At 47.5% G+C, this 27,266-nt stretch overlaps 1 protein-coding gene across 2 annotated transcripts in view; it reads right to left on the minus strand.

The window, feature by feature from the left end:
- Window positions 1-27,266, minus strand: part of Ube4B (Ubiquitination factor E4B) — a 453,934-nt gene that overhangs the window by 199,822 nt on the left and 226,846 nt on the right. For both annotated transcript variants that reach the window (XM_065440684.2, XM_065440682.2), the window contains 2 exons: window positions 18,773-18,910; window positions 5,516-5,632 (listed from right to left, as the gene is read on the minus strand). In XM_065440684.2, the coding sequence (XP_065296756.1) occupies window positions 5,516-5,632; window positions 18,773-18,910 (255 nt within the window). The remainder of the gene's footprint in view (window positions 1-5,515; window positions 5,633-18,772; window positions 18,911-27,266) is intronic.

Consider the following 27,266-nt stretch of genomic DNA (forward strand, 5'->3'; position numbering starts at 1 on the left):
TGTAAAGAGAGCTAATGGTGATGAGTTTGTTTAGGAGAACAGCTTGAACCGCCACTGCTTCGAGAGGCCTTTGTAGCTGTAAAAGTTGACACGCAATGCTCTTATGAATAACAATGGCGACACCGCCTGATGATGCGACAGCATCATACGCGATCTTTGAAAAAAGTTATATACTGTCGGAGAAAGTTCGTGTGTTTGTATTTTAAGTTTGTTTCCTGTAAACACAGCACTTTTGGATTGTGTTTTTAGGTGAGTTCCTGCACATCATCAAAATTTCTAAGAAGACCGCTGACGTTCCATTGAATTATTTGTGTATCCATATCGGAAGTCAATAGGTGCTGTGTGTACGGAAACGGAAGTTATGCCTTAGATTACAGAGCTCTTTCGAGGCCCTGTAATCGGGGTTTTGCCCTTTCTGGAGCGTTCGAGGGAGCCTCGCCGCTCCTTAGGCGCTTGGCGGGCCGTGAGGACAGGTGTAGTGTCCATTGCCTCTTGTGAGGCACCAGACACATGCTCATTGCGAGCGAGAAGTTTTCTGTGAGGGTCCTGCCTCGGAAGGCAAGACCCCTGCGCCCACCAGCCCGGAGGTCGATGACGCTCCCTGAGGGATCTGGCTGCGCCGGCTGTTGCCAGCGCTGGATGGGGCCGGGGAGGTTGGGGTAGCCTCGGCTGCGCCCACCTTCAGGGTCGATGGCCCCGTCTGCTGTGTTGGCGTAGCAGCGTTAGCTGCAGCCGCCGAGGGGGCGGATGGAGTCACTGCCACCTCACTGGGTGTGGGTCGCACAGCTGCCGGAGACTGTTGTGGCGCTGCCCCCTGACGCGCCACATCGGTAAAGGTGTGCTTTGGCAGGAAGGATACCCGCCTGCGTCCCTCTTTGAAACTTATGCTTTCTTATACTTCAATTGCAACTATTTCCTTTTCTTTCTTCCAAGATGGGCACGACCGCGAGTATGCAGTGTGCTCGCCTTCACAGTTTACGCAGTGGAGAGAGTTTTCAAAAGATTCAGAAGTGTGCTCATGAGCACTGTATTTTGCGCAGGTTTGACGGCCTCGGCAGCTCTGTGAACTGTGACCGAAACGCTGGCATTTGAAGCAACGCAGGGGATTGGGGATGTATGGCCGAACACGGAGCTCGATATACCCGGCCTCGATGGACTCGGGCAGAACACTTGTGCCAAAAGTATCAGGTGTTTGGTCTGTATTTCCTTGTTGTCACGGCTCATCTTAATTCGCTTAACATTGATGACGTTCTGCTCACTGAAGCCTTCCAAGAGCTCAGCCTCAGTCAGCTCCAAGAGATCATCATCGGAGACTACGCCACGGGTGGTATTCATGGTACGATGAGGAGTTACTGTTACTTTGGCGTCACCAAATGAAACTAGATTGGGTAGCTTTTCATATTGCTTCTGGTTGCGGAGTTCCAAGAAGAGATCACTGCTTGCCATCCCGGATGCTTTATAACCTGTACCAAAAACTTGGGTAAGAGACTGGACACGATGAATGGTGAGATTGTTCGCACGGGTTTGTCTGATGTTTCGGAGTGCACTACGTGGAAACGAGGAAAAGTTTCTTTTTGACGGGCAAAAAATTCGAAGACATCATCGGTGCGCCCCTTCTTGAGGGAGCAATCAGTTAATGGGGGGAAAGAAGAAGCCATAAGAGATTGTAATTTCGACAGTAACACCAGCCACCTACCGTGGAGTCCTACAAGGGGACGTTGCAGGACCTGTGAAACACGGCCTGCAAACGCCAGCTGTACATTACCACTATAACCAAATATAATATAACCTAGGTTGGCTATTCACACAAGGTTAACCCTTGCTGCCTGGAAAAATTGGAAGTGGAAGCTAGGAGAAGACAGGAAAGATAAAAAGTGAGAGAACGACGAAGATTGGAGGGAGAGAGAGAGACAGGAAAAGGCAACTACCAATTTCCCCCGGGTGGGTCAGTCCGGGGTCGCCGTCTACGTGAAGCCGAGGCCAAAGGGTTGTGTTGCCGCCGCCGAGGGGCCGTAAAGGTGCAAACACCCGGCATTGGCTCAACCCCTAGGATCCCCTTTTCCCCGGACAAAGCTACGCCGCGCACGGTTACATGCGGGAGAGTCCAACTCTCGTGTGCTCAGGTAAGTGGTGTCGCAACACACCAAACGCCTGCTGACGCAGATGCCCCTGTGGGGGGGGGTCTTCACGAAGTAGACAGACTCCAGCATGGTATAAGGATTGTCTCAGAGTAGCTCTGCTGTCTTGGTTGACTTGGTAACATTCTTTTGAAACTTTTCTATCGGACAGTCCTATTTACAGCTTTATGAATTTCTTGTGACATCGTTAATGTTGCTGTAATCAGCATTTAAGGAATTTGATCTGGACATAGGTTCCTATTTCTTCCTATTTTTACAGGCGAAGTTGTTAAGGGCTAGTTCCCCCAGGATCGTATCCGTTTGTAAGCACAAAACTCCCCATGCATCGGCCCATCCCGAAGATAGTGAAATGCTGGGCCGATCCACGGCGGAGGTGAAGGAGGCACTAAGCACTCCCCCCCCTCCCCCCATACGCGGGCCGATCCCGAAGATTGTGCAATGCTGAGCCGAGCTACGACAGATATGAAGCAGGCGTTAAGCACTCCCCATACGTGGGCTGATCCCGAAGATAGTACAATGCCGGCTTGACCCGCGGTGGAGGTGAAGCAGGCGTTAAGCACTCCCCATACGTGGTCCGATCCCAAAGATAGTGCAATGCCAGGCCATCCGCGGCGGAAGTGCACTTTGCCATTAACCCTTTGCGAACGCCCAGGGTCGATTTTTTTTTATTGCCGCCTCCAATTCTTCTGAGCGACCTATTTCAAAAAATTTTACCATAATTTTTCTAGCGTTACTGTAAAGTGAGAAAAAAATATTTATCGTTGGTTTATATGTACTGTTTACTCATGAATAACAACAATAACAGGAAGAAATAAACTTATAAGAATTAATGGGGGACATGGGTTGTTGAGATAACATTGTTATTATTTATTGATCAAATTCGATAAAACTGCATACGCCCATTCAGTGTTTCGTGTTTATTTTAAATATCTAATTATATTTTGCATAAACATAGTAGTTGCTTAGATAACTAATAACCTTCTATTGCTGGTTGAAACAATAAAAATTTACCTGCTAAAGGGAAAGTTGCTAACAACATACACTTGGATACTAGAGTGCATAAGGATAGCAATGCTGGAAACAGATTTGAAATTGAACAATTATTTGTAATCTTACAGTCCATTGAAGCTCTATGGTCACAGTACCAATAATAAGAGCAAATGTAAATGTAAATAAAAAAAATTGGAGCTGAAAACAAAAACACAAAATCTGCCCTCAGCGTTGCATTCTGAATACATTAGGTTTGTGCTGCAAAATAAATAATAGCTCTAGCTGTCCTAGATCCAAAGATATTGATACAGCAAACAAGAAGTGGCCAAAAACCATGTTTTGAGAAAAAAGAGAAAAAAGAAAAACACTGTTCAGTGCAATGCCAAGGCATTGCTATTTACATATTTGCATTCAGAATCGACTCGTAAGCCTCGTAGTAATCTGCTTGCAGCACTTCAAGCTTAATGTATGTAGCTTCATATAAAAAAACTTACAGGTGTATTAATCTTTCCACAAACAGGCGAGCAAAAAGTTTGTGTTTAGAAAAACAGAGAGCTTGATTTGTTCAGGAATATAATGAAGTATTTACAGGTTACCAGTTAACAAGCTAGTAGGCCCCTAGCACATGCCCCAACATGTGTGCTTTAGTGTGAAAAGTTGGTTATAGAAAAAAAAAAGTGTCCTTTGTCGATTATCGGTGCTCCGCATTTCGCGCACAGCGAGATTGTTCTCAAGGGATGGGTTGCACGTTTAGTCGACGCAGCTCCATTGCAGATCTCTCACGAGATAAATAGCTTTGACAGGCAAAAAAAAAAAGTAATTCATTTAATGTCATTTGCCAATTAGTGGCGCTGTGCATTTCGTGCAGAGCGAGAAAGTTCATGAGGAACGGAGTGCACATTTGGCCACTGCTCATGCGCGGTGAACTATGCGGCAATGCAGCATCTCCACAATTTTGCACACGAGATTACTATCTTTAAGAGAAGACCACAGTGACGTTCACCTTTGCTCGCTGCCACACCGCAACCTGGGTTTTACACAAGACAGCAGAGCAGCTATAGAATCGCGGCTTACGATAACAAAGCGCGTAATACCACGCATCCAAGCCGCCCGTGGCCGCATCAGCGGGAGGGAGGGCAGCCAGTGTGAGGGTAGCCGGTGTTGAAGCAAAGTCTTGTCGTTTATCTTGCGCATTCTTTACTTTCTCCAAAATCATCGGGTTGCATTAGTAGTGCCACATGAATACTGGCAATTGCCAACGGCGCTTTCATCTGCTAAGCTTATTCCGCAGTCACGGGGGGAGACTCTGGCGGGGCTCGGCAAGGGTAGCAAACTATTGCCGGCATCTTCCAAAGCTACTGCGCACTTTCGGAAGTTTAAAACTTGTTCTATTCGCCGGATTTATGGCTTGTAGCAAACTGAATTTGACACCGTTTCATGCCGAGTTTCGCACGCCTGAGCAGACAACAGCGAAAATCTGGCAATGGCATGCCGTTATTACGGTCACGTGCCTCAGTCAACGAATAGAATTGCACATGGTGATTACTTTTTCGCTGGCTTTTTCTTCATAGCCATTCAGCGCATAGAGTAGCAGTGGCACGAAAACTAAACGAGAAGAGGTGCTCTTTTAAACAAGACCAGGATGGCTGAAATCGGAAACTTATAAAGGCAACTATGTGCCATGGAAAAAGGCCGTTTTTGGCGCATTCGTCAGTAAAAATACAGCTCGCCGACGCGATATAAAATGCAATTACGACCAAAATATTGGTCCAAGATGCGTAAAAATTTCTGAGATAATGCATCAGACACTGTGGAATTCAAAAATAATGTTTTCAAAAAACATATTTTTCTACGATTTTTTGGTCTCTAAGACCCGTGTCTCCCCTTAAAAATTTGATGCATTGTTATACAAATAATTCAAAGCTTAGAAAATGTGCACACGAGAATATTTCGCAAGTGTCAAATGTTCCTGCTTTTACACTAATAATTAGGCCCACTGTGATTGTGTGCCCGTCAAAAAAGCAAAACGTGTGACAAACTTTCACTAATCTTCATCTTATTGCCAACCAGAGGCGATTAGTTTTTGCGAGCCTTCAAGAAAAAAGGAATGAAAAAGCATGCACTGCTGCATCTAACGGTGCGTGTTCCCCTCCATTCTGATTGAATAGAATTAATCTTCATTTCATCCCCGTAGAAAGAAGCTGTTCTTTCTTCTGTGTCACTCCACATCCTGGCCGGTAGACCCCACACCATAGGCCTGCCCCTCGTGTTGTCCATGCCCTACTACAACACATCCCAGGGTACATACAGCAAGTGTGACTGCACTGTAATGTTATAGAAGATGGCCGGCCACAATACAGATGCCATGAATGTGCTCTTCTGCTGACCTCGTCCTCTGCAAACGGTGACAGGGCCAGGAAGGGCCCCAGCAGCGAGAGCCGGCTCAGCTCGCGGCCCCCACTGGCCGTGATGGGCGTTGGCAGCCACAAGGGATCGTCCACCATCTGCACAGACCAACAATACCGCTCATTATCAAATACTCCATATGCAGAACTGGTGTGCGCAGTTCAATCCCTGAATTTCTAGGCCCACCTTTGCAGTCAAGTCACACACCCTGTAGCAGTTCACCAATCAACATCACACAAATGACTGAAAGCTGTTGCCTCCACCCCATGCAACACTGGCTGCGACATCACTTTTTTGCTAGAGAATAACAATCAGGTGGTAAGAGAGAGGGGTGGCCTAACTGTGCAGTAGAATCTGTAGAGCCTTGTTAATTCAAAGATGTAAAAACCGGAAAAAATTTTGAGACGGGCAGTTTCGAAATAAGCGAAATCAGAAAAATAGGAACCTGCTGGCAGCAGACGGAACACACTTGGAGTGTTGCCATAATGCCACATTCTCGGTACCTTTTACGTGCATCGGCACCAGACACGTTGGCATCTTAGGGCAACAGTGCTAGTCACTCCACTGCTCGTAGTTGCTCTGCACTGAGGCAAGGTGACTAATTTTGATGCAATATTTATTTATTTACTTAGAACGACCTCGCAAGCCTACAAAGAGGCATAGGGTGACGGGGGCATACTGTACAATTTATAACAAGGTACAATTGGTAAAAAGATGCATGCAAGGATTCAAAAATGGCACAAAACGAAGAGAGTTGCATATTACGGAAAACACACAGATGTTAAAAAAAAAGAAATGAGCAGCTAAACATAAAAACTGCAAAAGGTTGCATAACATAGCAGCAAGAACAGCAAGAAACTTCGCATAAACACACTAGTTACATTGCGTGGGGATGCAATACCATTGCGTAATTAAAAAAAAAAAAAGAACACGAGTCATTCCACTCTGTGAAGGTGTATGACCAGCGAAGTGGTTTAGTACACAACACAGAGGTGACACAGAATGGGGACGGTGCGCATAGTCTGGACTTTTGAGGAGCAATGCACCTACGGAGAGTGGCGGCAGGAACAGAGATGAGAATGCAATTGTTGCCGGGAGTACAAACCACACGCGGCCTCCCCACTACGACGAGAGAAGAGAAGTGAAATTCAATATGAATAACAGCAGCTTGTCTCAATACACGTGCGACGGCGTTGCCGCCACGAGAGAGTGGCAGAAAACTAGGCACGCAAGCGGTTGGAAAGCTGACAAAGAAAGGGCAGTCATGGGCCGGACTTTCGGGCTTAGACCCCATCGTAGTACCCGTCATTACCGTTGTTTCTGTGTGTGAAGTGATTTTTGGAAAGGAAACGGAAGAACAAGCATGTGACGCCCCCTTGGGCATAATCTTCATTGGCCCGCCAGGCTCGGTGGCCTGACAGGCTCAGTTAGGCAACATTGGTCACCGCACCAATAAACACCGCCTAGCACAGCTGCTCGGCGGTCAGTCATCGTTCAGCACAACCATGCTGCGGAGCGTCCATCTAACGAAGGGTGCCTCGAGACCTCCCTTGTTCACGAACCGGGGCGATCGTGACACTGGCGACGAGGATGGTGACGAGTAGCGACAGATGGTCCCATGCTGCCGCAAGCGGCGCAACACCACCCCCCGTTGCTGCCGCCATGCCGCTGTATGAAAGGCTCGAGCCGTTCGAAGGAGATGGGCCCGTTCGGCCAATTTACGAGGATGAAGTCCACATGTTCTTCCGGGCTAACGACACACACGAGGCCAAACAGTGGGACATTTTCCTCACCAGCTGCGGGACCTGCGCCTTCAGTTTCCTGCTCGACCATCTCAAGCTAGTGACACCGCATGTTAAGATGCTGGGGGAGCTGCTCGCCGTACTGCGCTTGCATTTCAACCCAGCACCGTCCACACTAATGGAACATTTCCGCTTCAATAACTGGAGTAGCCGGGAAGGAGAGACCTTCGGGCAGTTTGTTGCTGCGCTCCGAGGGTTAGCAGGTGCCTGCGTTTTCGGGGACCAGCTGGACTCGCTGATCCGGGACTGTTTCGTCTGCGGCATCAACAACCCCGTCACGCAGATGCGATGCCTGGACCTTCCCGATCCCTTGCTGGACGCCGTCGTGACGGCAGCGCTGGCAATGGAAGCTGCCGCCAAGGACTCCGGCGAGATTGCCCGTGCGACTGGCTCACCATCGGCGGAAGCGACAGTCAACAAGGCGACAAAGGGCAATACCTGCCGTCACTGTGGTGGTGCCGACTCCCCCTCACAGTGCCAGTTCTCTTAAGTACAATGCTTCACGTGCGGGAAAACTGGGCACCTGGCACGGGTATGCCGAAGGGGGAGGACAAACAGAAAACAGGAGCAGCAGCGTGGTTTTTCTGCGGCCAAGCTCCACGTCATGGCCGAGGACCCGCCGATTTTCGGCATGTGGTACACAGGCTTTGCACCGTGGTCTGTGCCGCCGTACATGTTGACCGTCGAAATCTGCGGGCACCCCATTTCCATGGAGCTGGACACAGGGGCCAGCGTGTCTGTCATGGCCGGGAAACGGTTCAAGCGTACTTTCCCCGGCATGTCCGTTGAGGCTTCGGGCGTGATGCTGCGCAGCTACTCTGGGCAGCTCTCCCAGGTCCAGGGTCAGGCCCAGATCAGCATTCGCTTTGGCGACAGGGAGGCAACCCTTCCCCTTTACTTAACCAAGAGGTCGTCGCCGGCGCTGCTGGGCCGAAACTGGATTCATGCACTGGGCGTTTGTCTGCCAAAGTACCTGGAGGCCAGCCTGCATGCGGTGAAAGACATCCCCAGCCTCCTAACCAAGTTCAAGTTCCTGTTCCAGCCAGGGGTGGGCACATTCACCGGCACGACGGCTGGCATCTATGTACCTGAGGGAGCCCGGCCACGTTTTTTCAAGTCTCGCCCACTGCCATACGCCCTGAAGGACGGGGTCACCCTGGAGCTGCAACGGTTACAGCGAAAGGGGATCCTGGTGCCCGTCAAAACGTCTGAATGGGCCGCTCCCATCGTATCAGTCTTCAAGCGAGATGGTTAAGAAGTAACCGTTGCCCGGATTGAAGATCTCTGGTCAGCATTATCTGGTGGGCCGAAGCTCACCAAGCTCGACCTCAGAGATGCTTACCAGCAGCTGGTTCTCCAGGATGCCTCCCAGATGCATGTCACAATATCAACAACTTTGGGGCTCTTCCAGTACACGCGCTTACCATTTGGTGTGGCCTGAGCCCCAGCCATATATCAGAGGGAGATAGATGTCTTCAGGGGCATGAGGCACGTAGCGGTGTACTTGGATGACATCCTAGTTACTGGCAGCGACAACTGGGACCACCTGCAGAACCTGCACAATGTCCTGGCATGGTTGCAGGACGCCAGCCTCAAGCTCAAGCTGGAAAAGTTCATTTTCCTGGCCCCAGTGTTGAGTACTTGGGACATGTCATTTGCCAGGCTGCCCTAGCCCCGGCTTTCCGCAATGTTGATGCTAGCTCAAGGTGCTTAAGCCTCAGAACAAGAAGGAGCTTCAGAGCTACCTCGGTCTCATCGACTTCTACAAGAGTTTCCTGCCGAACCTGCCGGAGCATCTACAGCCGCTCTATCTTCTGCTTCGAGATAGTGAACAATGGGTCTGGAAGAAGGAGCAGGACTGGGCCTTCCAGCGCAGCAAGGAGCTAATCACCAAGGCTCCAGTGCTGGTACACTTCAATCCTGCCAAGCCTGTCTTCCTGACCATAGATGCGTCGCCGTACGGTGTGGGAGCAGTCCTGGCATACCGGGACAAGGATGGCCAGGAACGCCCTGTGTCGTTTGCTTCTCGTCGGTTCCATGATGCAGAGCAACGCTACAGCCAGCTGGACAATGAAAGCTTGGCCCTCATGTTTGGTGTCGAACGCTTCCACCAGTATCTGTGGGGCCGGAAGTTCAAGGCGGTCACTGACCACAAGCCGCTGTTGGGGCTGCTGGGGCCTGACAAGACAGTTCTCGTGCAGGCGTCACCTCGAGTGGTACGCCGAGCCTTGAGGCTGGCAGCTTACAGTTACCAGCAGGTTTACCGTCCGGGAAAGGACCTGGGACCTGCTGATGCCCTGAGCCACCTGCCTTGCCAGAGGTGCCCGATGCTGTTCCAGAACCTGCTGAAGTGCTCATGCTGGAGCATGCATACCTGGAGGTGCTCTCCAGATCTGCAGTATCGCAAGCGACCAGCCGGGACCCAGCCCTATCTCAGGTGGTCAAGGGGGTGTCCCGTGGGGAGGAATAGGTTCAGCAGGCCTATAGCCACAAGGCCATTGAGCTGAGCTTGCAGCAGGGCTGCCTACTGTGGGTTTCCAGGGTGGTGATACCACAAGATCTCCGGTCCAGGGTTCTGCAGTTGTTGCATGCGGGTCATCCTGGCGTGGAAAAGACCAAGATCTTGGCCCAGTCCCGTGTTTGGTGGTCTGGCCTGGACCAGGACATCGCTCAAATGGCGCCGAGTTTCCAAATCTGCCAGGAGCATCAGCGGGCCTCACGTCACGTGGAAATAACCCCCTGGCCGTTCCCACAGAGACCCTGGTCCCGCCTGCATGTGCATTTTGGGACACCCTTCAAGGGCCATTACTTCCTGGTAGTAGTGGACGCCTTTTTGAAGTAGGTGGAGGTTCTACCTGTCACCACTCCATCAGCAGGTGCGACCATTGTAGCACTACGACAGGTCTTCACTGCCCAGGGCTAGCCGGACATCATCGTGTCCGAGAATGGTCCTATTTTTGCCTGCAGAGAGTACCTGGCCTGGCTGATGAAGAACAGAATCCGCCGGGTGATGTTTCCGCTGTACCACCCTGCTTTAACTGGTGCAGCCGAGCGGGTGGTGCAAACCATCAAGGACAAGCTCAAGAGCCACCAGACTTGGGATTTCTGGACGCAGAATGCCCAGATACTGTTTCAGTACCAGACCACACTCCACGATGTCACTGGCCGTGCCCCCTGTGAGCTCCTGCTGGGTCGGATGGTCAAGACATCCTTGGACATCTTGCATCCAGACCTCCGATCCACAGTGCTCCTGAAGCAGCTGAAGCAGAAGCTGGCTGCTGACCAAGGGTGCCATCCCAGGCCTTTGCCGGAGTCGGGAGCTCCAGCTTTCGCCAGGAACTTCCGTCCTGGCCCACTCTGGTCTGCCGGACAGGTGGTGTCTCCTGCCAGCGCCTCATCGCTGTTCGCCCGCATGCCAGAGGGGGCCACATGGCACAGACACGCCGACCATGTTAGGCCTCGCCTTGGGACCTGGCCAGCACCCTCGACTGCCACTTCAGAGTTCCAGCCTACAGGAGGACTAGCGGACACCAATCGCTTCCAGCGGAGCACCGCCCACCTCGGAGGTGGCAAGCGTTGCCAGTGGTGCGTTGCCCATTGGGCCGGCATCAAGTCAGGCACCACTCATAAGGCCAACCACTGCGGACCCTCCGGACAGAGCGAGGCTGGCTCAGGAAGCACCCGACGTTGCCAACCTCGGCCCGTCAACACCGTTGCCCAGGCGGAGCACTCGACGGCAGAGGCCACCGGACTGTTACTGGCCTGGGTAGTAGGCACTGTTGACTCGGCGAGGATGGAAGCAGAGCCTTATGCTCTGAGCTTGGATGTTTGTTTATTTTAGTTAACAAACAAACTGGGGGTAATGGGGTGTAGCAAGCATGTGACGCCCCTCGGGCATAATCTTGTTGGCCCACCAGGCTTGGTAGGCAACCTTGGTCACCGCGCCAATAAACACTGGTGAGCACAGCTGCTCGGCGGTCATTCATCGTTCGTCACCACCATGCTGCGGAGCATCTATCTAACGGAGGGTGCCTCGAGCCCTCCCTCGTTCACGAACCCGGGCGGATCGTGTCAACTAATGAAGAACCATCCTCCCAAAATTATCAAGAAAAATTACTCGTACATGGCACCCACTCACATTACAGTTCAAGGTATTTCTAAAATAATAGAAAACCTTAAGATGCCTTTTTCTGGTACTGATATCAAATCAAAAATTTTAAAGAATACTGCATCAGTCTCAAGCATACTTTTATTCCACATATTACAGCAGTCATTAATTACTGGGAAGTTACCTGCTGACAGGAAGTTGGAGAAGGCAGTGCTAGTCCCTAAATGTGGAAATGAAAATTCACCTGGAAATTATCGCCCCATTTCCCTGACATGAATTTGTTGCACAATGCTTGAGCTTCTCACATTCATGCTCATCTAGAGTACAACAGTTTCTTTTTTTATAATCTGCATGGGTTCCGAAAGGGTTTTTCTTGTCAGACTCATGTCTTCAAATCTGCTATTGACCTGCATTCTAACATGAACAGTAATGTACAGACAGATTACATATTTCTTGACTTTGCTAAGACCTTTGATAGTGTAGCTCAAAACTATCATCGCAAAGACTAGATTTGCTTACGTTAACATGGCTCTGTAATTTTCTAAGAAATCGACAGCAATTTACTGCAGTAAACAATTATTCTTCATCACTTTGTTACCTTTTTGCTGGGGTACCACAAAGAAGCATTGCAGGACCCTTACTTTTTCTCATCTACATTAATGATTTGCCTAACAAAATATCATCTCGTATGAGCATATTTGCTGGTGATATTTACCATCCAACGTACAACCATCTCGCCCTTCAACGGGAGCTTGAACATATTGGTGAGTGGTGCAAGACCTGAATAATGACTTTAAACATTTCCATGCACAAACTAGCCCCCTTGAGCCGTAAACTCTATCGGCTTATATAAGATTGGTAACAACATTGTGGAACGTACTAAGCAGTGAAAGTACCTAGGCACAAACTGAACCCCAAATATTTCTTGGTCCACACATACCGTAAAATTCTGAGCAAGCACCCCTCTTATGGTCAAAGATAATCCAAGAAAGTTTGGGGTGGGGGGGTGCTTTGCTCGGTCGCATCAAAAATTCAAGGACTGTCGGCCCAGGATCCGGCAGTTAGTGAGCTAGGCCTATACCGTCTCCCAGCAATCACAGGCTCGCCTGGCTTACTCGTTCGCTTCCGTCAGCATTGATAAAGTAAAATATATTGCAATTTAAGCACGACATAATTGTGCATGTGTTGTGCTGACCAAGATAGGCGCTTTATTACGAGATGCATGCAGTCGTGTTGCAAGCGCCACCGGCCTCCCATTCAACGGCCCAGCGAGCTAGGCCTGCTGGCTCCTAGTCATTGGCGGCTGTCAACGGAGCCGACACAGCGGATGTGGCCTTGCCGAAACACGTCTACACTGCTCACATAGTTGTTTATATTGGCATCTTTTGCTTAAAAGAAGAGCTGGGCAAACACGTTTGTTTTCACTGAATTTGCAAAGTTATTCTAGCGTTCTGGGCAGAGCTACGCTCCCCTCATTCATTCGTACCACGAGTCCCTAAGTCGGACTGCAATGCGTGATGGATCGCACACAAAATCGCACCACGTGTCTCGCACTATGTGACACTTTCCATGTTTGACCAACATGGTGACTGACGTAGGCTATTGCTATGCAGAAGATACCTGGCTATGGTGAATTATCGGTCCTCGGCAGAAGTGCGCCTAAACAATAAATTCTTTCCAACTCTCAGTAAATTGAGTCATTTTATGTAACTTAACATGCACATTTGTAAAAAGTTGAGAAAAAAGTTGCCAAACAGGTCGGTGAAAATGCATGAGGCGGTGAACAGGGTGAAGAAAGGGATGGGATGCTTGCTCGGAAGTTGGCACCAATTTCAACTCACTCAAAAGTGGAGGAGGGGTGCTTGCACGGGTAGGGGCACTTGCTCAGAATTTTCCGGTATTAGTACTTCTCTCTGTGCTAACACATCAAGGTCACTAGGTTACCTACACCATCACCTACTTAATTCTCTCCCAGTGTACGTAAACTGCCTTATCTCATTTTAATTCGTCCTCAACTTGAGTTTCCCTCCTCAATTTGGTCCCTTATCAACAATATCTTATTTAAAATGTTAGAAGCTACTCAGAAGAGAGCAATTCTGTTCATTACGCATATTTACCGTTAACCATCCAGCATAACAGAAATTAAACAAGACCTTTCCTTTGAGCCAATTATTACTTGTCGTGATGTTGCTCTTTTATCCCTATTCCACAAATTCAATCACAACAGTATGATGTGCACTGTACACCTTAATCTTGCTCCTCTAACTTCCCGCAGACTGCATAACAACTTTAGCTTAGCACGCATGTACGGTAATACTGACACATTTACCTTTTCGGCTCTTCTACAGGCTATCTGTCCATGGAATGACCTTCTGGGTAACCTTGCATCGGAGCAAGGTCACGCAATGTTTCACGATAATCTTAAAAGGCCCCTCACCAGGCCATATAGGAAATTTCAGTTATATGCAGGAAGTTGTTACGTGCCCTCTAAGGAGCGTTCTGCCACATATATTTTCCAAATTGGCTAATTAAAAGACAGACAGAAATATTTAAGTGCCACAAACCAATGATTTCAGGAGGTGAGTGCCACTATCAAGCAAGACACTCTCTCCACTTGCCCCACCTAGCCTTGGCAAGCGAAATTCCTTCCCTGTGTTCTCCCCTACTGGAGCTCAAGGATCGCATGACGCATGTGTCATGGGCCCCACCTTAATGTTTTTTTCCCTCTCTATTTAGGTGTGTGCTGCACTTCCACTGATGGTGTGGCACGCGAGCTGTTGCATTTGCATCACTTCATGCAGCACACGATTATGCTTGCCATGCACGAGAACACCTGACTAGCAGTTTAAGTCCGTGCTACATGAACAATGAGCCAGACACAAGCAGTTCATAGAGCACGATTTCATGCTGGAACAAAGTAAGAAAATGGCATTGTTTCTTTGTTTACTCGTGCGCGAATGTACGACGTGGGAGCAAGAAGACAAAACGAAAGTACATCTCACCTGCTGTGGTACCTAGTGAAACAAAAGCTTGCAAACATTCGGTTTGCAGGTATTTTTATTTCTCTAAACTTTAATTTGTCTATTGAAGCAACTGCTTAAACAAATAACTGATGCTGCTTCGAATAATTCTCGTAGTCACGTGTCGCGATGAGCGACGTCACAGCACTGCCATGTATGCAGCTGCACTTGTGTGATGTGCATTGGCTCTCCTGCTGGGTGCGGGGGCGGTACCCGCGAGGAAAAGGGCGTTTGATTTGGAATTTGAGCTCTTTCGGCGGCACATAGTGATGTAATACTCAGCAGACATGATTGTTAGCATGCACTGAACGCACGGCGCTTGTCAGCTAAAAATCACAAGACCTGGTGAGGGGCCCTTTAAAGATGTCTATGCTCCAAAATCTGATGTTTCGCATTTGCCACTTTCCTCGCTGTAGCCGATATATTGGTATTTTTTTTTTCATTTTTTATGGGAGAATAATCTCTTGTCAATTGTTTTTATTTTTCACAGCACTGTTGACATTGAGTTAAAATTGCTTTTTGTTCGTCGTTGCGCTTTAATTTTTTTTTCAACATGAAATGTTGTTACTCCCTTGCTTCTTATGGGTATCTTATTATTATTATTATTATTATTTGCAGCATACTGCAGACCCTAACTGGGTCCTAGCAGGAGGCGCAACACAAAAAGAACGACAATAACAACTGCAAAAAGCCCAGCAATTTATATTGCAGTAATGAGAATATATAAACAATGACACATAGCAGGAACAGAAAACAATAACTCTGCAACAGTCAACAAGTAATTTTGTCCAAGGCATCAGTACTGTTTGGTAGATCAGTCAGGAGTAAATTCCATTGAGTGATTGTGCAAGGAAAGAAAGAGTATTTAAAAACATTGACTTAAGTTCTTGGGTCCATTCGCATCTTTCTGCACTAATCGATGTTTTAGTTTGTTAAGGTGTTATTGTATTTTAATCTTTATTACTTTGTTAAGGTGTTGTATTTACTGTACTGCCCCCTTCACACAATGCCCCAGGGGGGCTCTTTAACCCTTTGAGGGTCAATGACGTAAATATACGGTGCTGTGAACAAGACCAAACATGGTCGATGCCGTATATTTACGGCGCCGTCTGTACGCTTAAAAAGCACGCCAATTTATTAACTTTTTCTTTTCTGTCATATGCTGCCGCTATGTGGGAATACAGGGAATTTCTTTCGTGCGCCTCCTTCTCTCGGTTCTCGTTGCATGGTTTGCTTTAGAGCTAGTTTGCTCCCGCGCATCTATATACTGCCGCTCGCGCATTGGCGTGCGGGTGCGCGACGGTTTGAGCTGTGTTCCGTGGGCGGTTTTAGCTTCTTGCGCTTGCAAAAATGATGGCTATCTCATTACTAATCCCTCAAAGGGCAACCGCTTGTTTCTCGCTCGTTTAGTGCTCACAGGGGTGTGCATAGGAAGGATGCCGCCGTGTCTGTGTTTCTGTTGCATTTTTTTTTTTTTTGACACTCGTGGAAACTAATTCCTGACTAGCGGAAGTTTGTCACACGCTTTGCTTTTTTTGACAGTATACAACCACACAGTTTTCTTGAGCATGCCCACCTACATTGTTCGATTACGCTATGGACGTACATGTTAGTGTAAGAGCCGGAACATTGGAGTCTTGCGAAATATTCTCGTGTGCACATTTTCAAAGCCTTGAACTATGTGTATAACAAAGCATCAAATTTTTCATTCTTATAAGTTTATTTCCTGTTTTATTGTTATCCTTCATGAATGAAGAGTACATATAAACCAACGCAAAATATTCTTTTCTCACTTTACGATCACCCTAGAAAAATTACGGTAAATTTAAAAAAAAAATAAGTCCTTAAGAAGAACTGGAATCTACAATAAAGAAAATCGACCCTGGGCGTTTGCACATGGCAAAAAAAATTGACCCTCAAAGGGTTAAAGTACTTATAAATAAATTAATATCCAAAGTCCTCCACGGTTCTTACCATAAGAGTTGAACACATGGATTGACACTGCTGCAAAATAAAACACACACACACTCACACGCACGCACACACACACATCATATATATATATATATATATATATATATATATATCTTGAGATATCAGAGTTTGAATTATTGAGGGTTGATCGTATAGTTGAAAAGCTTTAAAGCTTACCTTGAGATTTTTAAAGCTTACTTTCAGAGCTTTTCAGCACAATTTTCAGAATAATTTTTAAACCCATTCATTCATGGATCATTCCACCCCAAACGTCCCAGACATTGCGCTCGCACCTCTCCAATTCGATTCTAAAAAAAATTGTTGATGATCATTTGAAGCACTATTTGCCCTCGTAAAGTATTTTTGGAAGAAAAAATTTTTCTCTCTCTTACAGTGATTTGAATGTTGCCGTAGTGGGCAAAACCTAGGTTGCCAAAAAGTACTCTCAAATATACAATATACACATACAGCCGTAAATATCTTCTATTAGCTAGAAATGGAATGGCGCTTTTTTCATTCTCTCCTATTGGCAGCTACTACTGGGTCTCACAAAGTACTTTATGGTGAAGCAATATGGCAATTCTGTGCCCGTTCTGATTATTTCTTTTTTTAAGTCTACAAAGTTTACAGACACAATACGACTACATCACATGGCTGGATAGTTGGCAGTAGGCGTATCAAAAATGTAATGAAGTCGATGACCGACTAGTTTCGAAGTGGAAGGGGCGCAAACATTGGAAAATATGTGAAATGCCCCATGTTCAGTCACATGGAGATTGGTGATGTGGTTCAAGTAAAAATGCACGCTTGCGGTCATTTGGAAGAGTAAACAACGGAGATACATCTGAGAAAGTTTAATAGGAGTGATTTTTGTTTTAAGCAAGAAAAAAAATTTATGTTGGGTGTTCACTGTGTCCATGGGCACCGGGGCCCGTACGTCTTAGCTGTTTTACTGTGCCGCCACACTTCCTTGGGGCAATGGAAATATGCGGCGACTACAAGGAGGGGGCACACCCCTAAAGGGCAGGTCCCTCTTTGGAAGGTCGACATCTCCATTTACACGGCCATCGTGCAAGTCATTCCCAGGGTGGAGGTCAACTGCATACTCAGTTTCTGATCAAGGCAAACGATAGTAACGGTCAAACGATCGCTCGTATTGCCACCAAAACGGACAACATGGTCAGGCTCATCACTAGGACCTCCAACAGTGGCGGAGGGCTGGGGGAGGACAACTTCCATAGGTTAACCATGCCTTCCTAATGAGTTACATCACGTATGTGGCCACCACACATCGCTGGCTATGAGAGGGCAAAGCTCGAAGCATTGATGCGCAAGAGCATCAAAAAGGTGCTCAGCATCCCCATGGGCACCTGCATGGAGAAGTTCATCCAGCTGGGGGTCCACAACACCCTCGACGAGGTTGTCGAGGCACAGCAGACGACCCAGGTTGTCAGGCTCTCTGTCTCGCCTGCGGGGAGGAGGATTCTGGAGGCGCTGGACTGCAACTGCACTGCCATCGGGCAAGTAATTCCCAGGGTGGAGGTCAACCGCATACTCAGTATGCTGAAGGTGGTGCGGGCTCGATGTAGCGACGCGGGAGGCCATCACAATCTCGCCATTCCCACGCAACGTGCACCCGCAACAGAATGTAGGCAGCCGCCCGCTTCTCGGATCTGTCACCGGCAACCTACGATCAGTCCAACCTCGCTGCTCAGCTACAGCCATCTAGGGGGCCTGCAGCGTAGTGGTCAGGCACGGTCTACCTGTCCCGACGTGGGAGCAGCCCGCGGCAGCTTCTCCCTCGTAATGGGGTTTTGGAGTCACTCCTCAAGACCTTAATAAAGTTCGCTGCCTGCTTGCTGCCTTTTCTAGCTAATAGCAGATATTTAAGGTGTTCCGTGTAGTATTGTATATTTGGTAGTATTTTTTGGCAACCTAGGTTTCACCTACTACAGCAACATTCAAATCACTGTACGAGCCTGAAAATATCGTTCTTACAAAAATACTTTGCGAGGGCAAATTGTGCATTAAAATGATCGTCCACAATTTTTTTTGAACACAGTCAGAGAGGGTCAAGCGCAATGTTTGGGACGTTTGGCATGGAATGACCCTCATGAAAGCTAACCAGTAATATTTTTCCTAATGTTTCTCAGGGGCATGGTGAAAAAGCAGCATCAAAGATGCAACTAAAGGAGAGAAAGTAATAGGTCCTGTGTTTGTGTTACACCTTTTCCACTGCACCAACTGGCCCAGTACAAACAGAATCAATTTGCCACACGAGATCACTAGCACCCATGCACAACTAGCTCAAGTACAACGTGAGTTGAATCATACCAACTGGCAGACGGGCCATCCACCGAGGCGTAGCTGCGTGAGCTCCACCAGAGCAGCCAAGGGGGCACGGAACAGCTCCGACTGGAGGGAGCAGCCGCGCATGCGCTCAACCACACCTCGCACCAGTGGCACAAACACCTGCGATGGTATTTCAAGGAGGGAATTGGGGTGGGGGGGGGGGGGGGGGGGGGCAGCATATAACACAAATAGACTTCCATTACTCCTGTTTATTTAATTTTTCAGTTCATTCGACCCCAGCCAAAAGTCCCAACTGGCGCCTATCCATGCCTATGGGCTCAAACTTTAGTTACTTCAATAAAAAAATTGGCCTTCACTAGACGATTTTAAATTGACCAGTCAACATGCACGTGCCTTACCCTAACAATGATGCCAATAGCGACTCGTTTAGTGGCAGCGTCTATGCTGGCAACAGTGAATGTGTTGAAACCATCTCACCTTCTGTTCCAAATGGCTATTTTCAGCCTGCCCTAGGAAGATGTCTGATTTAGGGTATTTACACAATTATAATGTGCGTTTACTTTTTTTTTTTTTTGGAGAGAGAGACAACTGGTGCAAAAATTGTCTGCACTGTGATCTGAAGCCAATACCACCCTCAAGGCATTTTTATGCTTTGCCGCATAATCATAGTGTATTGTGGCAATGCTAACTTCGGAAAAGTGGCAGCCATTGTGCACCCTTGCCTATTTTTCCCGCTAAAATATTGAGTGCGCATTGAATTTCTATTTTGTTTTGCAGCTGTAACATCATTTATTTAGCAAGTTTTCTGCTTTGCACACGCAGAAAGTGAGAGCGCATTTATTTTGAGGGGCATGTTTGGGCTAATACCACTAAGTGAGTCGGCGTTTTTTCATCTTGTTTACTTCGACCAGTCAGATTTTTCAATGAATTTCGGCAGTAACACCAAGGCCAAATTAACAGAAGTCAACTTTATTACTCATATATATATGAGACCTGTAGCTATTGCTTCACGTAGCTATGCTTGCTGCTGAGCGTAACTATAGCCAGACTGACAAGGAAGGTCTTGCTTTGGTATTTGGTGTCCGCAAATTTCATCAGTACCTGTGAAGAACACTGTTCACCGCTGTAGCAGACCACCAGCCATTGCTAGGAATTTTTGGTTCAAGTCGAAGTGTGCCAAGCAAGGCATCACCGAGAGTTTTCATGTGGGCACTCACACTATCAAGCTATCAATTCAAGCTCGTCTACAAGCCAGGCAGAATGCTAGGTCATGCTGATGGAATCAGCCGGCTACCTCTTCCCGCAACTGAGGTTCATGACTCTACGCCTGCCAATGTCTTCATGTTAGAACAAGCGTACCCTGATGTCCTGTCACCTGCAGTTGTAAGACGCACTACGGCAAGGGATCCCATGCTGTCACAAGTGGCCGAGGCTGTCCTGACTGGCAGTCCTTTTCCGGAAGGTGGAGACTGGGGCCCTTATGCCACAAGGACTAATGAACTTAGTCTGCATGAAGGATGCCTCTTGTGGGGAGCCCATGTCATCATTCCCAAGTCCCTGCAGTCCAAAGTACTTAAGCTTTTGCACGCTGGCCATCCCAGAATTGAGAAATCAAAGATGATTGCTCGGTCCGATGTGTGGTGGCCTGGAATCGACAATGACATGACGAACCAGGTGCAGAACTGTCCTGTTTGCCAAGTGCACCAGAAGTGCGGCCAGAGGATACCAGCTATGCCATGGCCGTTTCCTGACAAGCCATGGCCCAGGATCCATGTCCATTTTGGAGGTCTATTCAAGGGACACTACTTCCTCGTGATGGTGGATGCTTTATCTAAGTGGATAGAAGTTCACTCTGTTCCATCACCATCTGCAGAGGCCACAATCTCTGTGTTCAGGACTGTCTTTCCTCAACATGGTCTGCCAGACATCACTGTTTCCGATAATGGGTCAACATTCACCAGTAGTCAGTACGCTGACTTCCTGAACAGGAATGGCATCCGTTGCATGCTGGTGCCTCCATATCACCCTGCTTCCAATGGGGCTGCAGAGCGGGTAGAACAGACTATTAAACTCAAGAAAAGCACACCAGGTGAATTCAGGGCACAAGTGGCCAGGGTGCTCTTCCCCTACCACTCAATGCCTCACGAAGTAACAGGCCGTGCGAGCTGCTCCTGGGAAGAAGAATCAAGAAACCTTTGGAAGTCATGCGCCCAAGCCTTCGATTGTCTGTTCAACTGAAGCAGATAAAGCAAAAACTGCATGCATATAAGGGTTGCCACACTGTGCCAATAATGAACCCAGGTGCCCCAGTGCTCACCAGGAACTTCCGATCAGGTCCACCATGGGTACCTGCTTCTGTCCTATGAGCTGCGCCTCATCTGAGCTTGTATTACAAGATAGAACTGTGTGGCACAGACAGGGGGACCACATTCGCCCTAACCTTGTACAGCCACCATCATCTGCAAACACTGCCTCTAGACCAGCCAGCTGAGCAACAAACAACAGAGCCTGTGGAGCCTGCAGGCGCTGCTGCTGCGCCAGAACAGCCACAAAGTCAGCCACACAACAGAACTGGGCTGCCAGCAGCAGTCGTCGTGTCGGGAGAAAGCCCCGTCGCACTATGAAAAAGTGCCCGGATAAGATGCGCTGTGAACCGGTATTCTCCATGACAAGAACTAAAGGGGGAGGAGTGTGACAATTGTTAGTGTTATGCTGCTAGCGCCACCTACTGCTGCGAGCAGAAAAGGGAGTGACAAGAGCAGGGCTGGGGAGTTTGGAAGAGGCAATAAACAATTGTTTTGTGCTCGCTGTGAGTTCGGGTCTTGGCTCCACTTCTTCCGGCTACATGTGACAAGCAGCCGTCATGGGGACACACACAAAGAAAAGCTTCAAATGGTTCGATGCTGTTTGTATTGCACCACATCCTAAGGCAGAATGATGCGTTAGAATACTAAAAGACAATGCTAGAAGTAATGGAATCCAAAGGTGACTATAGCCAGTTGGCTGAGCCAGGTAAAAATCCTCAAGCCCCTGCGTTGCAATCCGTCAAGTCCCCGCAAAGATGGTGGTGAGCGCTCGTTGCCTCTTTTTGTCATCTGCTAGCCTGAGAAGTTCCAGAGAGTAGCCAGACCAAGATCGTCGTGGCTGGTTCTGGCAGTAAGCGGGTAGCTAGAACAGCCCAGCTTGAGTAAAATGAACGCCCGGCATCGCCCAGTGGGCAGAGCAGCAGCCAGAAGTGGAAAATCGAAGAAGCCCAGTGTACTGCAGCTCAATGGTGCACGAGATGCGACTGACTGACTCAGTAGTATTCATCAGGGCCCCAATGTGACGCTTACGGACCTAATGGGTTTGCCTGTGCTATCAAGGCACTACTCTATGTAGACGTTTAAAATTGTGCCTCTTGTTCAGGATTTGCACAGCAGTGGAAGGCAGTGCTGGGCAGTTTCTCATTACCTCAAAGGGGAGGACATACATCAATATAGTGTTAATACATTTCATATAATACATCAATGCACACTCACAAAATTATATATGCAATAGTACAGTGTAAACAAATTTTCAAGTAAAAAAGAAGCACAATAAGTAAATCATTACATATTAATAAAATGAAACCATGTTATAATGCAACAACATCAATTATATGAATAACTCGGAGCAACTGATGGTAGCAAAATGGTGCAGAAGGTCTTTTCAGCCTATGAGTGCATAGGAAAAAAAAATTAAGAGGCACTTCATTGGAGTGGCCTTTATGCCACTTAAGCTTCACGTGCCCCTTTGTCATCAACAGATTTATCCGACTGCTATATACAGCCTGTTTGCCAGAATACATGGTTTAGTGGGCTCGGCTCCATGACAACAATGGATCACGTTAGCTGGCCTTCACTCTTCGTTATGCAGGTAACTGACTGTTACTGCCTTTCAGGTCACTGCGTTACTGACACGCAGGTCACATGCAAGTCACTGCTTGTCACTGACTGCACCTTCTTAAGGCTGTTTCACATGGCGTGATTTTCAGTCAGCGACACAGCGAATTCCGTCGCTCAGTGACCGGCGTAACACCGTGGGCTCTCCGTGACTGAATTCCGAGTCGCAGCGATCGGCGCGATGTGAGAGGGGCAATGTGTGACGAAACAAAGCGCCGTCAAAATAGGCGCTTTCATGCTTCACCGCGCATTGGTAGTTCTGTGGAGCAATGTCATGCGCCAGTTTTAGCCATGTTTGAATAGGGCCAGCGTTTGCAGCTTAGGAGCTTCATAAACATTTTTCTTTTCTTCCGCTTACACAATTCGTTTAAAAGGAGAAGGTGCACGATATCCAGGTCGGGAGAAGGACCCCACTTCAACGTAAGGCACGTACCCACTCTATCGTCCCCATCGTCAACCTCTTCATCGCTACAAATTGCACCAGCTGCTTATACATGCACACTCAAGAGTAACATGTTCTCCTGCAAAAGCAAATACTCATCCAGGAAAAAAGTTTTGGCTTCCATAGTAACAACGAAACTAGAGTGTACTAAATAGAACCACCCCACCGATGCTGCACAAGCCACACGCTCATACTTGCGGAGTTGTGCAGCGCCTCACTCATCGCATCTGCGAACTGCCGTAAAGTCTCCACACTTTTAAACATCAAAAAATGGTGTACTTATTCTATTATCGAAAAATAGTAGGAAAATTCAAATATTTGACTAGTTTCCATGTTGTTTTTACTTAATGATTTAGGCATGGATACCTTGTGGGCAGGGGGGCAACCTTGCACATCGCTGCGATGCAAATCGAGCTGCCACAAACGCATGTGACAGCTGTCACATGCGTTTGCTTGGCAACGTGCATGGCAGAACGATTTTTTTCGCCCCTATCGCATCATGTGAAACAGCCTTTAGACACCCAATGGCGATGGATTGGAGTCAACACCCAGAGTTGGTCACCTGGCTGGTATTCAGGGCTCGGCAAAGATACTTTGCAATTGTATCACAATACGATATAATATACTCGGGCAACAAGGATTTAAGATACAGATACAACATACTATTGTGATTATTGTATCTGATACAATCCATTCCATTTGTATCTTAAGATAGTTCGGTACATTTGCAAATTTCTTATTACAGATCTACATATATAATGTAGCAACAAAGCATGCACATATATGTTTGCTTGGAAATTAACTTCGACCAATGTTTTATTTGCATGAAATGTCTGTTAGAATCTCAATTTTCTTGTCTTTCTTGCTTAAAGTATATTTTCATTCAAAAACAATTTCTTGAGCTTGCTTTAGCTGCTTAAAATGAAAGCTTTTCATGCGCCGCGCAGTCATCGGTTTTGCTTGCTGCTTTTCTAATTAAAGGGAGTTGCTGCTCTGCTTGCTGACTAGCTAGCAGGTCCCCATCTAATTACAACAACACCAATAAGAAGCCTCCGCACGATGATGTAAATACCTCTGTGGAGTTTTAGGTTGCCCGTTCATGCAATATCATTTACATGTAGACCTCATCGCTTGCCTTCACAGCAGGGCTCTGGCGGACAGATAAAATAATGTCGTCGCCTTTAGTATTATTCAGGTGGCCTAGTGGCAGCAGTATCAGCTTGAGCTGTGAAGGTAAGCCAACGCTTATAGTTTCGCACGGAGATGTTGCGATAGCCAGTATCTTGCATCTTAAGATACACGATACATTCTTTCATGTGTCGGAAATACAAGTACCGATACACGTTTTGCTGGACGTATCGTGATACAAATACTCGGAGTACGTAAGATAGTCTCTAAGAAACAAGCATTTTTGATATTGCCCAGCACTGCTGGTATTCGACTTATCAATGCCGAAGGTTGTAGCACCATGCATCTGCACCCTGCTGTTTCGCGATGTGTAAGCGTGTGAGTTGACGAGCTTCCTCTGCATATTGAGTAAGTTGCTAAACCTCAGAAGCAAGTCAAGTGATGATGTCATGCGGAAGCAGTGCATCTAGCATGGTCTGGATCTCAAGCTTGTAAGCAAGATGGAATGGCATGAATCGTGTGGTTTCCTGAATGGTGGTGTCGCATGCGAGTGTAATGTAGGGCAGGACCTCATCTCATGTTTTACACTGAATGTCTAAATAAAAAAACAGCAGGTAGGAGATCGATTTTCTTAACCGTTCTGTCATTCTGTTGGTCTGTGGATAATAGGCAGTCACCTTGCAATGCTACATACAGCTCAGCTTGAAGATGTCCTCTATCAGTTAGGCTATAAAGGCAGTTCCTCTGTCAGTGGTGATATATGGTGGGGGCAGCATGTCTGAGGGCTATGTGATGTATAAAAAAACTGGGCAACTTCGTAGGCCATGGCACATTGTACAGCTTTCATCTAGGCATAGCGTGTTAGATAGTCTGTGGCAACTATAGTTTAATTGTTTCCGCTGGCTGAAAAAGCAAAGGGTCCCAAGAGATCCATGCTGATTTGATAAAACGGTATGCTAGGTGGTGCAATGCGTTGGAGTAAACTCCTGGGTTTTACAGACGGCGAGTTGCTGCACTGACACTCACGGCAGCTTTTCACGTTACACTTGACCATGGTATCAAGTCTGGGCCAGTAGTACGTCTGGCGTACCATAGGAAGAGTACGTGAAAAACTCACGTGTCCAGATGCAAGGTCATCATGGCAGGCAAGGAGGATGTCATCACGGAGCTCAGCAGGTACAACCAGCAGATACTCTTTGTCCCTGGCACTTGAATTTGTCTTCTATGGACACTTTTCAAAGGCAGAAGGTGAAGAAACAGCGAGACAGGTGTTGAGGTATTGTAACATTCTGGCCTTCTCGTTGATCGATTAGAGGGCATATTTCAATGTCCTTGCGCTGCCCTAAGATTAGGTCAGATGCAGTGAAGACTCCAAAAAATCCACTGTCTTTCTCCATGTCATTAATGCAAGGTTCAACGGGAGCGTACGGCAATGTGTCCACTTCTCCCGTGTTTGCGACCCAATTTGTAGACAATGGTAACATCGAACTTCTGCAGACTCCATCGTACCAGTTGCCCAACGGGTCATGTAAATTGACCCACAAGCATAAGGAATGGTGGGCCACCACCATGAAGTAGCAACCGTAGATATAAGACAGAAATTTCATGATGGTCCACAGGACTGCTAGACACTCTCACAGGTGGAGTAGTTGATTTTGGAACGTGAAAGAGTACGAATGGCATAAGTGATCGCTCGCTCAATGCCTTCCTGGTGTTGAGCAAGTACAGCACCAAGACTAATGTTGCTTGTCTCAGTACGCACCTTGGTGACAGCATCCTTGGGCCAGTTATGGCCAAACAGCTCCATGACATTTGGTAATGAATTGTGTAACTAATATGTGGAAAATTATCAAATTGAGTTGCGTAGGTGAGATATAGCTGTAAGGAGGCATAAAAGCAGGTTGCTGTAACTGCGTAAAATGTATTGTTAGTTAGTTTGGGTTTAATGGCACAAAGGCAACTAAGGCCATGCTGCGCCAGTCACAAGACAAAATAAAACAGGACGTTAGAGCAGGTAAACCTGCATTACATTACAGTTGGTGTAAATAACCAGTTTTCTCTAAAAAGTCAAAAAGGTTCATAAATGGCACAAGGGGGTCATCTGCTAGTAATAGGGCAGGGTGTAAAGGAGTGTGCAAATTATACAGGCTGTATAAAAACCTCCGTCTCAGTGTGTCGATGTGTGGACATGTTATTAGGATGTGCATGACTGTAAGAGCTTCACTGCATTTTTCGCAAGTTGGCGGGTTTTCTTTTCGGAGAAGGAAATTGTGCGTGCGATCTGTGTGTGTCCAATTCGAAGTCGACACAAGATCACCTCGTAGAACGGTTGCTGGTGACTGGATGATTTCCACTCGCCAATTACAGGTTTAATAATGTTGAATTCCAATGGCGGAGTCGAAGCAGCCGACGGACTCCGTGAGAGAGCACTCGACTCTGGCGCAGAGCAACGCCTCCAGGTCCGCGAGTGGAACACAACCTGCGCCACCGGAGCAAGGCGGAAGTGGAAGTTCTATCACCGAGTTACCCAGGATACCTTGCGTGTTGTCATTTCCTTCCACTGTTTGCTTCCAGCACCGCCGCACCGGTCACTTGTCTCTTCAGCGCCGTTCACCTGTTTTTTTGTTTTTTTTATATAAGTGCGGAATGGATATTTCGCCAAGCGTGCAGCAGCTTTTGCTTCCTCGCGAGTCGTGATCGGTGGCGCCTCCCAGCAGACAAACGTGGTAAAGGAAATACGTCACGCAGAGTTCCGGTCCACTCCGCCAATTTTGGCGGAGCATCTTTTTCTGCTCCACGGAGTGACTCCCACTCTGAATCCCTTCTGACTCTCTCATTTCTCATTGGAACACCTTACTCCCGCCCTCACTCAGCCATTGGAACAAACTTGCTCCGAAACGAGCAAAAAAACTTCCTCCGACTCCGCCATTAGAATTCAACAAGAGATATAGCTTGTTGCTTAAACAATTGTCCCAATCGCGTTGCCATTTTGATGTCAAGGCCTTCCGAATCGCATTGACGC

The sequence above is a fragment of the Dermacentor albipictus genome, chromosome 2, assembly GCF_038994185.2.
Source record: "Dermacentor albipictus isolate Rhodes 1998 colony chromosome 2, USDA_Dalb.pri_finalv2, whole genome shotgun sequence".
In the NCBI taxonomy this organism is placed as follows: Eukaryota; Metazoa; Arthropoda; class Arachnida; order Ixodida; family Ixodidae; genus Dermacentor; species Dermacentor albipictus.